This window comes from Alexandromys fortis, unplaced genomic scaffold (genome assembly GCF_014885135.2).
Source record: "Alexandromys fortis isolate MF-2015 unplaced genomic scaffold, M_Fortis_MF-2015_v1.1 scaffold_83, whole genome shotgun sequence".
NCBI lineage: Eukaryota > Metazoa > Chordata > Mammalia > Rodentia > Cricetidae > Alexandromys > Alexandromys fortis.
Window position 1 is genome coordinate 6,104,184 of NW_026068001.1, and position 14,070 is coordinate 6,118,253.

The 14,070-nt window shown below is 39.5% G+C and overlaps 1 protein-coding gene across 11 annotated transcripts in view; it reads left to right on the plus strand.

Annotated features, from left to right (window-relative positions):
• The window catches only part of Cask (calcium/calmodulin dependent serine protein kinase), a 332,717-nt gene that overhangs the window by 240,731 nt on the left and 77,916 nt on the right, over nt 1-14,070 (plus strand). For all 11 annotated transcript variants that reach the window (XM_050160816.1, XM_050160821.1, XM_050160818.1 and 8 more), the window contains exon 10: nt 3,389-3,488. In XM_050160816.1, coding sequence (XP_050016773.1) covers nt 3,389-3,488 — 100 coding nt within the window. The remainder of the gene's footprint in view (nt 1-3,388; nt 3,489-14,070) is intronic.

Consider the following 14,070-nt stretch of genomic DNA (forward strand, 5'->3'; position numbering starts at 1 on the left):
TACATAGGAGCCGCTCTTGAGCTAATGGGTGGATGAACCCCAATTCTGACTCTCCCTCATTGGAAGCCTTGAGCAAATTATCTAAAGTCTCTGTGTCTTAGTGTAGTCACGGGTGAGTTACCCATATTCCAGTGGACAGTTCCATACCTGTATCCATGCAGGCAACTCTTGTTCCACCCAGTGAGGTCACAAAGTAAAAACAGACCCAAAACAAAAGGACAGAAAAGTAGGATACAAGCAGTGGAGGATGTAGGGAGCTGGGTGTGACCAGAATATATTAAATACATGTAGAAATTATCAAATAAGAAATTATTTTAAAAAGGAAAAGAACATAGCAAGGGAGATTTCTGACAACTCTCTATGGCTTTCCTTTATTGGCTTTGCAAATTGCAAAAGTATGCCTTGCCTGCTTCTCTGCCTGCCGGTCAGTCTTCTCTAAGATGAGGCAGTTTAGGAATGGCACTTTAGTACTTTAAAAGCAGAAAGTTGCGATCTTATCATGATTTTTCTTAACAGATTCTAAATAGTCTTAACTTAAAATTATGTTTCATCCTTAAAACATGCTAAAGTATACCTAGTAAATTTGAAGAGCAAGCTTCTTTGTCAGGGTTGAATAAACCAGAAAAATTGGAGAACTGCTTATATGAGATACCGTTTTTATTGCTGTGCCCAACAGGCTGCTCACTAGCCATAGTGGAGGAGTTGACGAACAGTGGCCTGGGGGTCCAGTTCGGCCTTTGAGGGGTATAAAGTTTTATTGAAAATCAGTATTGTATATCACTTATATTTGTGTGCTTTGATGGCAGAGTTGAGTAGTATCAAAAGAAATCATGTAGCCTTCGAAGCCTAAAATATTTGTGATCTGTCCCTTTACAGGGTAAAAAAATGTTAACTTCTGGGAGAGTAAAAACATTTAAATTAGGAAGAATGGTCAGTGGATCTCAGTTCTGACCACTATTGATAACACCTTTAATCATAACAAGTTGCTAGGCCTGTCTGGACCTCAATTTTCTCAACTATGAAATGAATCTCTTAGAATTACCCATCACTGAGATTTACTCTCAATACATAATAAAATTCTGTGAGCCTGAGCTATTTTGAAACTGTTTTCCTATTTCACATAATTGACTTGCATTGGGAACAGTGTATGGTCACTGAGCTGAGAAAAATAAATAGACCAAACTGCCAGCCATAGGCTGGAGAAATCAGGAACTAGCTGCTTCAGAGCAGTTTTTTTCTGGCTCTGTTAAGTACTGGTGGTATAAGTGTTTAGAAGATCTTCAACTACAGAAATAGTTGGGAAAAGCCTTAAAACCTAACACTAACATACAAAGAAACTCGGCTGAACTTAACTTGGAAATAAAACAAAACATCTCTAAATTTTGACTTGGGTATGTGGGAAATATGAGTTGATGCCTAAAAATTCCATTCTACCCAGCTTTTAGGAAGCATGTATAATATGCAAGGTGAAATGAGACTTGTGGCTGTGAGAATAGGAGAGCTGGCCATACTCCCCTCGTCTACCATGTTGTGGCGAGGGTGAGGGAAAGATGGCTGACACCTATGCTGGGCAGGGGAGATGACCCTCCCCCTTACCAGCTACGGAACTTAGAAAAGCGGGCCCTGTACCTTACCTGGACCATATAGTAGTACCCTGTTGGCAGAGGTGTGGGAGAGCTGTCCCCATTATGCGTATGTCCTGTGGTGGCATGGGAGGGGGAGAAAGGCCCACCCTAGCCATCCACACCTGAGGCACATAGGAAAACTGGCCCTGAGGTCATAAGAACAGAAGAGCTGCCCCTGCCCCTCATCTGCAGCACTCAGGAGAGTCGCCCCTGCACCTCCCCTGGGCAGCACAGTGGAGCTGGCCCTGAAGGTGTAGTTGTGGGAGATCACACCCTAAGTATGAGAAAGCAGGAGAACAGGCCCTTACTCATCTCTGCTGCAAGGGGTGAACTGGCCAGGGCAATGCTGTGGAACTCACCCTGGTGGCAAAGACAGGGAAAAGCTGGCAGGCCAAGCAACCCTGCAACTACCCAGGTCCAGAACCAGGGTTATGTGTTGTTGGCCCACCCCAACATCCACCCCATTTGTGATCTCCTGGACAGCAGGGGAGGGGGTTCTTTGGACGGAGGGCTGCAGGATCTCCAATAGGGAAGCAACAGGATGCCCAAGAAGAGTCCCAGGGAGGATCCAGTGTCAATGGTGTAGAGAACACCTGCATGTAAAGATATATGGAAAAGGCATTAGATAGATAGCTCTGTCACAAAAAGTGCTTCCTACACAAGCACAAGAACCTGAGTTCCATCCCTAGCACCTGCATAAGAACCCATAATCCCAGCCCTGAGGCAGAGATGGGGGGGGTGCCTAGAGCCTGGTGACTAGGCAGCCTAGTCTAATCAGCAAGCCCCTGTTCCCAGTGAGGGACTCTGTCTCAGAAAGCAAACTGAATGGCTTCTGAGGAATGACACCTAGGTTTGACCACCTGTGCACATGCATCCACATAAACATGCACAAATACACACACAAGAACAAGACAACCTAGAGAGCTTTAATGATCTACTCAAGCAATGTTCCAGAGCTAGAGAGCAAACATGGCTGTTGATGCTTTTTCCTATTAACTAAAACAATAACTCCCACTGCTTTCCCACACAGTACTCCTAAATGTAATTGAACCCTAATAGAGAAGCACTGGCATACTGAGTGACTGGCATCTTTTAGGAGTACTGTGTGGGAAAGCAATGGGAGTAGTGTAGTCATTGTTACAAAAAGAGAAGAGAAACAAGTTTGATAAAAGAAAACCTCATAGTCCTACTACTCAGTGATACTAGTGTTAATATTCTGATATATGTTTACTGTTTTATAATTACTATTTTTCCAAAGAAGAAATCAGACTATGCACTATATTTTAGAAGCTTCTTTTTCTTTTTTTTTTTTTTTTCACGACAGGGTTTCTCTGTGTAGCTTTAGCTATCCTGGAACTCCTATAGACCAGGCTGGCCTTGAGCTCAACGGATCTGCCTTCCAAGTTCTGGAATTAAAGGTGTTCACCACCACTGCCTGTCTTGAAAGCTTTTTAAAATATAATTTATTGCAAACATCTTTCTGTTCTACTAAATATCCTTTCTGCCACATCATTTTATGATGACAGAGTCTTGTACCATATGGTACATATGCAAGTCCAAGATGTAATTAGTTTATATACTTCATTCCGCAAATGGAAGTGGTATAAAGTGATCCAAAGTTGTTTTGAGAGCCACCTCTCTCCTAGCCAACATTCCTTACAAATTTACTTTCTGCATAATTCTTCAGGTAAATAACAATTTAGATGATGCCTTATGTTTCTGAGTATGTTTGAATTGTACGGTTTTTCATCTTTTTGCATTAGGGTGCAGTACTAGCTGCTGTGTCAAGTCATAAATTCAACTCCTTCTATGGGGACCCTCCTGAAGAGTTGCCAGATTTCTCTGAAGACCCTACCTCCTCAGGTAATTGGGAAATTCCCTCATTCACCTGTGGGAATCACTTGGCATACATCTTTTCTCATTCATTCTGAATAATCTTTGTGGGAATTTAGTCGAGACCTCCAAGAGATTCTAAAGAAGTTTGATAGCCACCAAATCCTACCTACAGGTGTCTGGTTCCTCTTTATTTGAATACCAAAGCTGTGTTCCCCGAATGCTCCCAAACCAACATTATGCCAGTTTCTCTTTACCTCAATACTTCTTCCCCTTTGTACACTCCAAACTCTACACTCCATTTCATCCACCCCAATGTCATAATCAGACTCGCTGGATCTCGAAAATCATCTTCTCCCCCTGCAAAACCTTCTAGTAGAAGATTTTCCCATGTCAGCTACAGGGAATCAGAATTGGGGACAGCACTGCTTGAAATTTAGTCCTTCCATATAAAAGCTGGCTTGGGAGCTTTAAACAGTTACCAAGTTCTTCTTTCTGTAAAGTCTCTAACTCGTGTGTGCAAGCATTCAAGGAAGAAGCTCATAGAAGAGTTACCTGTTTTGATGGATGACACGTAAGTACTCCTGGGGGAGAAAAAGCTGCTAGTGCTCACACAATCATTCTGCAAAATGCTCACATTTCCATCTGACCGGTGAGGTGTTCGCCAGGACCATTCACTAAAACTCTAAATGACCAGTTTAGATGCAAAGTGCTCAGATTTCTTTTTTCCTTTTTATTTATTCTTCTTTCATACAATACATCCCTACCACAGCCTTTCCTCCATCCTCTCCTCCCAGTCCTCCCTCACACTTCCTTCTTCCCCAGATCCACCGCTCCTCCATTTCCCTTCAGAAAAGAACAGGCCTCCCACTAATATCAGCTCAACAAGGCATAACAAAATGCAGTGAGACTAGGCACAAGCCCTCATAACGAGGAAGCCCAGCAGAAAGAAAAGGGTTCCATGAGCAGCAAATAGTCAGAGACACCACCCCACCCCCGACTCCCACTGTTAGGAATCCAACAAAAACCCCAAGCTAAACAACCACAGCATTTATGCAGAGGACTTAGCCCAGACCCATGCAGGCTATGTGGTTGCCACTTCAGTCTCTCTGAGCCCCTATGAGCCCTGCTTACTTGGTTCTGTGGATCATTTTCTTGTGGTGTCCTTGACCCCACTGGCTACTACAGTCCTTCCTCCAACTCTTATGAGGGGTTCTCCAAGCTCCGCCTAATGTTTGGCTGTGGGTCTCTGCATCTGCTCCCATCAGCTGTTGGAGGAAGCCTCTCTGATAATGATTGGGCCAGACACTGATCTATGAGTATAGCAGTATCGTTAGGAATAATTTCATTGACCTTTTGTCAGTCATGTTGGTTCTACCCTAGGTCTCTCAGCCATCCAGCTTCTGGATCCTGGCTGTCCAGTGTTGGACATGGGCTCCTTCTGATTTATTTCCTTAGTTCCTGCGTTGTATGTCATCGAGCCTCATCTTTACTTCTGTTCAAGACAATTTTTATGTGGTTGGATTTGTCCTTCTAATTTGACTTTTATATACCTAAACTGGTTTCTTTAATATTTGTATATGAGCATTAGAATTCAGACTTGAGACCCTTCCTACAGCATGAGCAGTATTCCCAAAGTCAGCAATATAAGAGTGCTTTTTCCTTGGGGGGTCTAGAAATGTCAATGTTTATGCTTCTGCTCTCTCTTCATGCACATATGTGCACACACAGACGCAATCTCTTACCAAGCAGTATGTATGTGTCTACACCATATGCAAAATGACAGGACTGAGTTTCCCAATCCAGCAGGTGTGTACTTCCTCCTTTTGACTTTTACCAATCGGGATATGAATCTTCCTCTTTTGAGTGAAGGTGATTTCCAAACACATTCAGAATCTTAGAGAAGTGACGGGGGAGAAAGCCCAGAGGCTTCCTCTTGTGCTGCCCCAGGACCTGCCTGAGCCCTTATGGTGCAGTGGCCTGGAGCATAGTTGTCATTATACACATGCTCGGATCAGTTCGTCTCTGCCCCCCCCCCCGTTATATTTTGTTCCCATCCCCTGGACAATTTTTAGAGCTTGACCATTTCTCTTCTGGCTTTCAGCATAGATTACAGTTGACCCTATGGAGGGAGAGTGCATCCAGGCATGGATTTTATTTCATATTTGTGAGGACATACTAGATTCACAATTTGTACTATATTTAGAATAAATTATCTCTTTGAGATGTGTGCTCAATGTCTATACTGTCACTTTCTAGAAAACGTTGTACTCCTTGTAAATCACTTTGTAAACCTAATCTCCAGAATTTGCCTTTAATTAATATTTACCTCTCTACCCACTGAGAACATAATGAGGATGTAGGTGTTCTTTTTCTGAAAAAGTTGAAATTTTTCTTTACAGAAAGAAATTATATTCGTAGACATGCTTATTTATATTAAACATACTTTATCATCTAGGTTTTCCCTTCTTTAGTACAATCTTTAAATGATTTGGTTGAAACAGTTTCTTAGTTTTTGTCGTTTTTAAGCAACAACAAAAAAGCTTCTTCCACCATCTTGTAGGCAAATTGCAAGATCTCACATTAATTGTTCACAGTTGAGCATTCCTTCTTGGCATCCCTTTCCTGCATTCTGACTTTGTTACGTTCTTTTTCTCTCTTCTCTTTTCTTTAAATCTGGAAATTTCATGATCTTCTAAGCAATGTATATTTTAAATGGCTACGGCAATTCCCTGTAAAGGATTTTTTTCAGTGATGCTATATGGGTACTACAAACAAAAAGTAGAAGAATTAAAATGTAGATGTAAGTCACTACCATAAATGAAGAGGAAATTTTTATGTAGTCAGAAGTCAAAAGCAAAGAAGGTTATTAAAGAAAAGTGTAACATTTTCCTATATGCTTCACATAGCTAAGAGAAATTATTTATACATTTCTAAAATTAATTTTTAATACTAAGCCTTTTGTGGAAGGCATTCTGCCCGAATCAACATTACTGACCAAGCAGCCATCTGGCTACCGTGTCCTCTCTGCAGCCAACACTAGTGCAGCCGCTGCCAAAAAAAAAGCCATTTCTGTATTTTATCTAGACTCAAATAGAGCTTTGCAATTTTGTAAATGAAAATATCTGCATTTGTTTTCCATTACTTCCATCTTCTTTTTAGTATTTCCATTAATTTTCAAACCCAAAATCTTCTCTATTTATCCTTATACTTGTTCATTTTAAATTCCCAAAGTTAACCTTTCCTGTCTTTCTGTTTGAATTTGTATGGGTTTGTTTTATACTACAAAACGAGAAGCACATTTTGTGATTACTGCAAATGCATCCAAGACAAAAAAGAGAGAAATAGCTGCAGAACCTATACTTGTAGGGTACTGCTGGGGGGTGGGCAGAAAAAGGGCTGGGAAGACAAAGCAGTGTATTTCACCTCTGCTCATTCTTTACACTGACTGTCCTCGTGTTCTGTCTTTCATAATACCTTTTCTATTCTTCCAGAGTGATAGATTGGTACTTTTTTTACATAAGCCTAACAAAAGTAATAATTGGCAATCCCAATTTTGTTTCCCAAATTTTATTAAAATTCTCTCTACATTTTTTGAGGACAGTGACTAAAACTGCTTGCCCACAAAATGCAGCATGTTATATCCTTACATTAAAGTTTAACATCGTAATGTGTATGCATTTGAGAAAATGTGAGTATTTAAAAATTAATAAGCTCCCCAGCCTGTCATCCAAAGAAAAGTTTGACATGTTTAGGTTATGCTATTGTAATGCAAAACATTTTTTTTCTTAAAGATACTTTTCTATTTTGATTTTTATGACCTTCATTATGTATTTACTAGATTCCCTAAGGTTAATCTTATCGTAAACAGTTACTTTGTTACTTAATTCAAAGTGGAAGTAGTCTGTTTTCATATTCCAAAGCAAAGAATTTAGAATTAGACCCCAGTGACTGGTGTGTGAAATTTTTTTGGGGGGGAGGGGTGTCGACTGGGGGACTGTGTTTGTGGCTTATCTAGTGGGCCCAACTATGGCTTGATGACCTGCTTGCTCTAAAATCATGTTTGTCCTTTGTCCATATGCTGCCTTCCTCCTAGGACTTCTAGCAGCAGAAAGTAGGTATCCCTTTGTTTTCCTCTAAGGTTTATCTTTATGCAAAAGTGTTTGGCTTTGCATGGTTCATAATTGGCTTGACTTTTCCACGGCTGTTTGTGTTTAGATGTTTAAATGTGAATTTTACACTGTCTGACCATAAAATGAGAACTCGTATGTATTGATTTCCTGGGGCATTGCTATTCAATTTAATTTCTCACTTATTTCAAAAGTCAAAAGGAGGCAGAGTTAAATTTTCAACCACACTTAATATTATTTCACATGTGAATTTCAAACACAAATATATTCATTCAGGGACAAGATAACATTTTATTTTGAAGTTTCAAGAAAACTTTTAGGGTAAGTGAGTTTCCTTTTGACAGTTTCATACATGAGTGGGGTTTGTTGCTGATACAGAGTCCTTTCTCAGTTTATTAATGTTGGGCTGTAAAATGAGCCCTGAAACCATGTTCTTTAACAACTTGACCATTAAATATAGTTATCAGAAGGCATAGAGGTACACAGGTGCAACCCCAGCACTCAAGAGGGTGAGGCAGGGAAGTCACACATGGAAGACCAGTCTGGACTATATAGTGAAGCCATGTCTCAATAAATAAATAAATAAATAAATAATAGAGAATAGTAATGATGGGTTTACCTTCATTGCAAAAAGATGTAATCTGAATATGTGGGGAAATTAATCTGTAAGAAATATGCACACATATGTAAGTAAAACTGAGCAAGCCCAGATAAAGTCGTTAGTTTGCATTAACGTCAGTATTCAAAATGCAAAATAAAACTTTACTTCGAAGTGATGCTTACTAAAGGAAAGTAAATAAGAGACAAAGATAAATTAGAAAATCTGAGTGCTAACAATTAAATTCATTGCCACTTTTGATCATTTGGTATTTGTAGCTAAATTTGCAGCCAATACAAAAATCCCATCATCTACTGGTGGTCTGTGGCTGAGTACTGGATTGCTTCATTCTCCGTGCAGTGCCTGTGGATCAGAAGTAGGGGCATGGCTTTCCTAAGTGCCCCTGCCAAAAGATCTCTTGCAGTGGTGCTCCAGAGCTGCCATCCCCCTTTGAAGGCATGACTCACCCAGTAGTTAATAGAAAATTTCTGTTCCTCACTGGCTGTGACCTTGTCTATAAGACTGTTCACAACCTGGCAGCTTACTGCCCCAACACAAATGACTAAAGAGAAGCCAAGAGTTGTGCCCTTGTTTTTCCAAGACAGGGAACAATTTTTAACCTTGCCACAGAAGTGCCATTCTATATGTTCAGTCCCCATGCCAGGAGAAGGAGTTGCTCACAAACAGTATATAGCAGGGGACAGGATCTTAGGGACCCAGAAGCTACCTATATATCCATGCTGGTTTATAAATATAAAAATATAAATCAATATTATATTTTAAAATATAAAATAGAAATATAAAATATAAATAAATACAAAAATAGAAATCAATTAAGCAATCAATCTCTTCTTCCTTCTTTCCTCTTTCCTCATTCCTCTCTCACTATCCCTTTTAATCAACCATGCGCATATCATCACAATTGAAGATGAGCATCCTATCTGTCATACTTACTAGTCTGTGTAAAACGTTACACAAATGGCCATTTAAGGGATAGCCAAATATTGTTAAAGTACTTTGAAAAAATCGTGCTCAAAAAATGTTACTACTTATGCCTACTGTCACACACCTTTAAGTCCCAGGACTTGAGAAGCAGAGGCAAGGAGATCTCTATGAGTTCAAGGCCAGCACGGTCTATTTAGTGAGTTCCAAGACAGCCAGAGCTGCATAGTGACATCCTGTCTCCAAAAAAAAAAAAAAAAAAAAAAAAAAAAACCAAAGTAAACATAAAGAAAGAATATTACTTCTTGGAAACCAACTATTTTAATAAACATGATGTCACTAGAATTATAGCCTATGTATACTGATGAAATATATATGTATATATGTAGAGTTGCTTAAGAAACTTAAGATAATACATTTTTGATGTATCTATACCATAATCTACATATAAGGAATCTGAGACATTATTATCATGTGCAAATTTTCACAACTGGAACTGCATATAGTACACATGCCAGAATTTAAAGTACAGTTTCCATTGTGGGATTTACTATTAGATAATTATAGCTTGATTAAAATGCTGAATTTGCTTTAGACCCTGAAAATAAAAGCTGTTGACTAGGGATGGTGGTAAGAAGAGATGGGCTGCAGTTAGATGGGGCCGTATTTTTGAGTGATGCCAGAGTATATTTAAATTGGTGAGTTAACTTAATAAAGTACACTTTTGATTAAGAAAAAAATTTGGAGACCAGGTCTCACTATGTAGTCCTGGCTGGCCCTGAACTCACAGAGATCTGCCTTCCTCTATCTCCTGAGTGCTGACATTTAAAGATATGTGCCACCAAACCTGGCAAAACAAAATATATAAACATTATATTGCTTAGCTGGGGACAGGGTTAACATCTATAATCTCAGCACCCAAGAAGGATGAGACAGGATAATCATAACTTCAAGGCTAGCCTGAGCTACGTAATGAAACCCTATCTTTAAATAAGGTATCATGTTGTCAAGGGAGAGGCTCTGAGTGGGTGATGAGAGTATGTACAACATATGTGTTAATGAGCCTCTCCTGAAGTGGGCAATAGACGGTATTGCTTGCCCTTCAAAAGAAGTGGGTTGCCTTCACATGCTGCATTTGCCAGTGTTGCCATGTTGCTTAGCTGTACAAGAAATGTATGTACACAAGAAATGCACACAGATCTTTCTTGAAATAACTACAGGTAAACATTGGAGCACCCAAGCCCATTGAATGGTAAACTTGAGATTCATATACTTTACTGTATTTCAGTTTTATCTAGGGAAAAATTGAAATCTCTGCTGAACTGTTCAAGAGTGAAGTGACTGGTGTTAGCCACTCACCACTTACTTTGCCGTGAATGAGAAATAAAGTGATTTGCCAGTGGATAGCTGACTATAAAGTGATAGATCCGTACAACAAGCTGTGAACGACTCTGTGGGCTGAGTGGTTCTCAGACTTTCTGCCTGTTTGGAGTTGTTCATAGTTTGCTAAGTGGGGGAAAGGTTTTGAGAGGGACTCAGACTACACTGACACTGAGAACCACGTAGTTTAAACATTATTCTTTTGTCCTTTGGGGTTTATTTTCACTTGGTAATTTTTTTTGTGAGACTTTACCACCCTTGAAATAAAACTGTTCTGGATCCAGAGCTTTTATTGACCTTAAAAACATAGTCCCCTTTAAATAAATAGGCCTAGAAAACACTTTTAAAGTAGTTGACATATTTATGCTGTTTTTACTATTGTTTCATAATAGCAACAGAAGACTTTTCAGAAAAACTTTCTGAGAAATAAGATTCTTTACAAAAATGGAAATATTTTCAACCTGAACTTTTAAAAACACACTTGATTACTGAATGAACTGTGTAAAATATTATCCTAAGCCAGGATATAATTGCTTTTAGTAAATTTATCAATGTAAAAGTTTGAGCAAAATGCTAGAAAAGAATCTTATATGGTAAATGCAAATGAGATTAAGAAGAGAATAGAAGTTGGAAAGCACAGCATTACTGAACATGTGATGTGGGTGCATTGCCAAGGTAATATGTGGTATAAGGTTGTAGAGAGAACAATGGAACAGGAGTCATAGTTGGGTGCTAGGATTCATTTCTCCGCTCCCCATCTAAGAGTAGCCCTCAGATAGGTTATTGAACCCTGATAAGCTTCCAGTTTTTCAAATGTAAAAGTATTTGCCTGCTTAGCAGTGTCGCTGTCAAATCACGTCAGATAGCAAGGATAAAACACAAATTACCATACATACATTTGTATGAAAATAATTTCCACTCTGATTTTTATCTGGGCATGCTAGCTCGCACCTGTAATCCCATCTCTTGGGAGACTGACACAGGAATTTGAGGCCAGCCTGAGCTACATAGCAAGATTCTGTTTCCAAAAAATAAAAATGTTTTCTGTGGGTAAATCTTCTATCTTAATACTTTAAATTCTTCAAAATTTGTCTAGAAAAATACTTTTAATCAAGAATCATTGATAAAGCATCCCTTTGAACCACACACTCTACAAGGTACAGTCCAGAATACAAAAGCAAATAGGATGCCTGTGGTTTTGCCATTAGATAGCTGTCTCCTAGGGAGAACTTGTGGACTACTTATTGGCTGATTGGTTTGGTTTTTTTAAGGCACTTAAACATTTATTCCAGGGTTTTATAGGAAAGTATCATTTTCAATCTTTAAAAAAGTCATTTGTTCCTAGATGACAATATTGATCTACAAAATGAATACTAGTAACAGCTTAATCATCTGTGTCTAGTGCCTGTATTTAAAATCTGAAGCAATAGCAGTGGGAAAACCTTACCAAAATCTTTATGTCAATGTATTTTTACCCAGGTTTGTTTTATTTTGTGTGAATGTTTTGCGTGTGTGCGTGTGTGCATGTGTGCGTGTGTGCATACGTGTGTGTGTGTGTGTGTGTGTACTATGTGTTTCTGGTGCCCTCAAAGATCAGAAGAAGCATTATATCCCCTAGAATTGGAGTTACAGATGGTTGTGAGCCACTGTGTGGCTGCTGGGACTCAACCTGGGTCCTCTGAAAGTGCAATCACTGCTTTTAGTACTAAGCCATCTCTCCAGCCCCATGTTAATTTATTTTTTTCTTTCATTGAAGAACTATGGGCCTTTTAGATGGGTTTGGTACTTGATTAGAGATACTAATTGTACACATCCATCAGCCCCAAAATATGTTTTGTGGTTCTGCTGGTCAAACCCAGAGAAAAAAATAACAAAATTGCAGGCAATGGCACAGCAGAGGCTGGAGGATCTCTTATAAGTTCTAGGCCAATAAAGAAATAATAAGACTAGAATTGGTTCTTTAAAAAGAAGCTATGGAAATGGTCACAGTTTGGGATGGAGTATAGTTCAGTAGAAGAGTATCTGCCAGCCATGAATGGAGCCTTGACTTCAATCACCAGCTCTGAAAATAATAACAGCAGCCACAGGTAAAGGAAAGATTTTAAAATTAAAGCAAAACCATTTATTCAATTTGATAAATGAAAGAAAAATTAAGTGAAACAATTCTACATAATTACAGAAACATAGTGACTTTTTTTCAATGACTTGAGTACAAATGGGGAAGTGTTCCCTTTCATGAGGGAGAGTACATTAAATGAATCCCATTTGTGTATAAACTAGTAAGGGACTATAAGTCCCACCAGAAGTGACAGATAGAAGTATAGTAGACCATTGGAGACAATGGAAATGCAGGCTAACAGATGTCTTCCATATTTTCAGAAAGACATCCATCCAATGGCCCCATCAGCAGATTTATCCCGTGGTTAAAGCTGGGACTTTCTGCTCATCCTCCTCTTCCTCCCCAACCCTGTCCCAGGATTACTCACTTCAGGGTGTAGTTTGCCTCCTGCATACACCAACCCCGGAGCTCCTTGAGGCTTGAGAACATAGTTCTGTTTTCCGTGAAGCCCCTACCTAGCACCTGGCACAAAGGAAAAACATTCAGTTCAGTAAGAAACTTAGTTATGGGCTGATGCACTAGGGCCAAGTTCTTTTCCAACCTCTATATCTATGCATGAACCACGACTGTTACAGTTTCCTATGTGCTTCCTAGCCAGGCAATTACTAGTCAGGCAAAGCATAGACTTTCAAGCTAAGACCTAGTTCTACCACTTCCTAGCTGGAACCTTTGAAAAGCAAATCTCTGTCTAGAAAGATGGAATGATAACTGCCTTTATGTGTTGGCAAATAATAGAAACTAAAGAATTCAGAGCTCCTGTTCTTATTAATTCTCTTTTTAATTTATCTTTATTATTTTAATTGTATGTATGTGGAGGGGGTGTATGCCATGAGTACAGTAGACCACAGAGGGCAGAGGCATCAAATCCCCCTAGAGCTGGAGTTACAGGCAATTGAGAGTTAGCAATTGAGCCTGGGTCCTCTGCAAGAGCAGCAAGTGATCATAAGTACAAGCCATCTCTCCAGCCCCTATTAATCATTCTAAGGGACAATCCGATTCACAGCTTGTAGACATTATAAAATATATAACATACAGACCAGCCTTGAGGACCCTTTAAAAAAGGAATAAACAGCCAGGCGGTGGTGGCGCACGCCTTTAATCCCAGCACTCGGGAGGCAGAGGCAGGCGGATCTCTGTGAGTTCGAGACCAACCTGGTCTACAAGAGCTAGTTCCAGGACAGGCTCCAAAACCACAGAGAAATCCTGTCTCGAAAAAAACAAAACAAAACAAAAAAAGGAATAAACAGAAGTCCAGTGAGTGACATGTGGAATGTGCTGACAGGACAAGAAAGACACACGTACTTGGGGAGTTCACAGATCCACTAGTGATATACCCTGGTCAGGTACAAGCGGGGGTGCTTTCCACTCACCAGCCTGGCCACCTTAGTATTCACTTAATACATGATGGTTTTGTTTTAATCTTATTAGGAAGCTGCTATATAT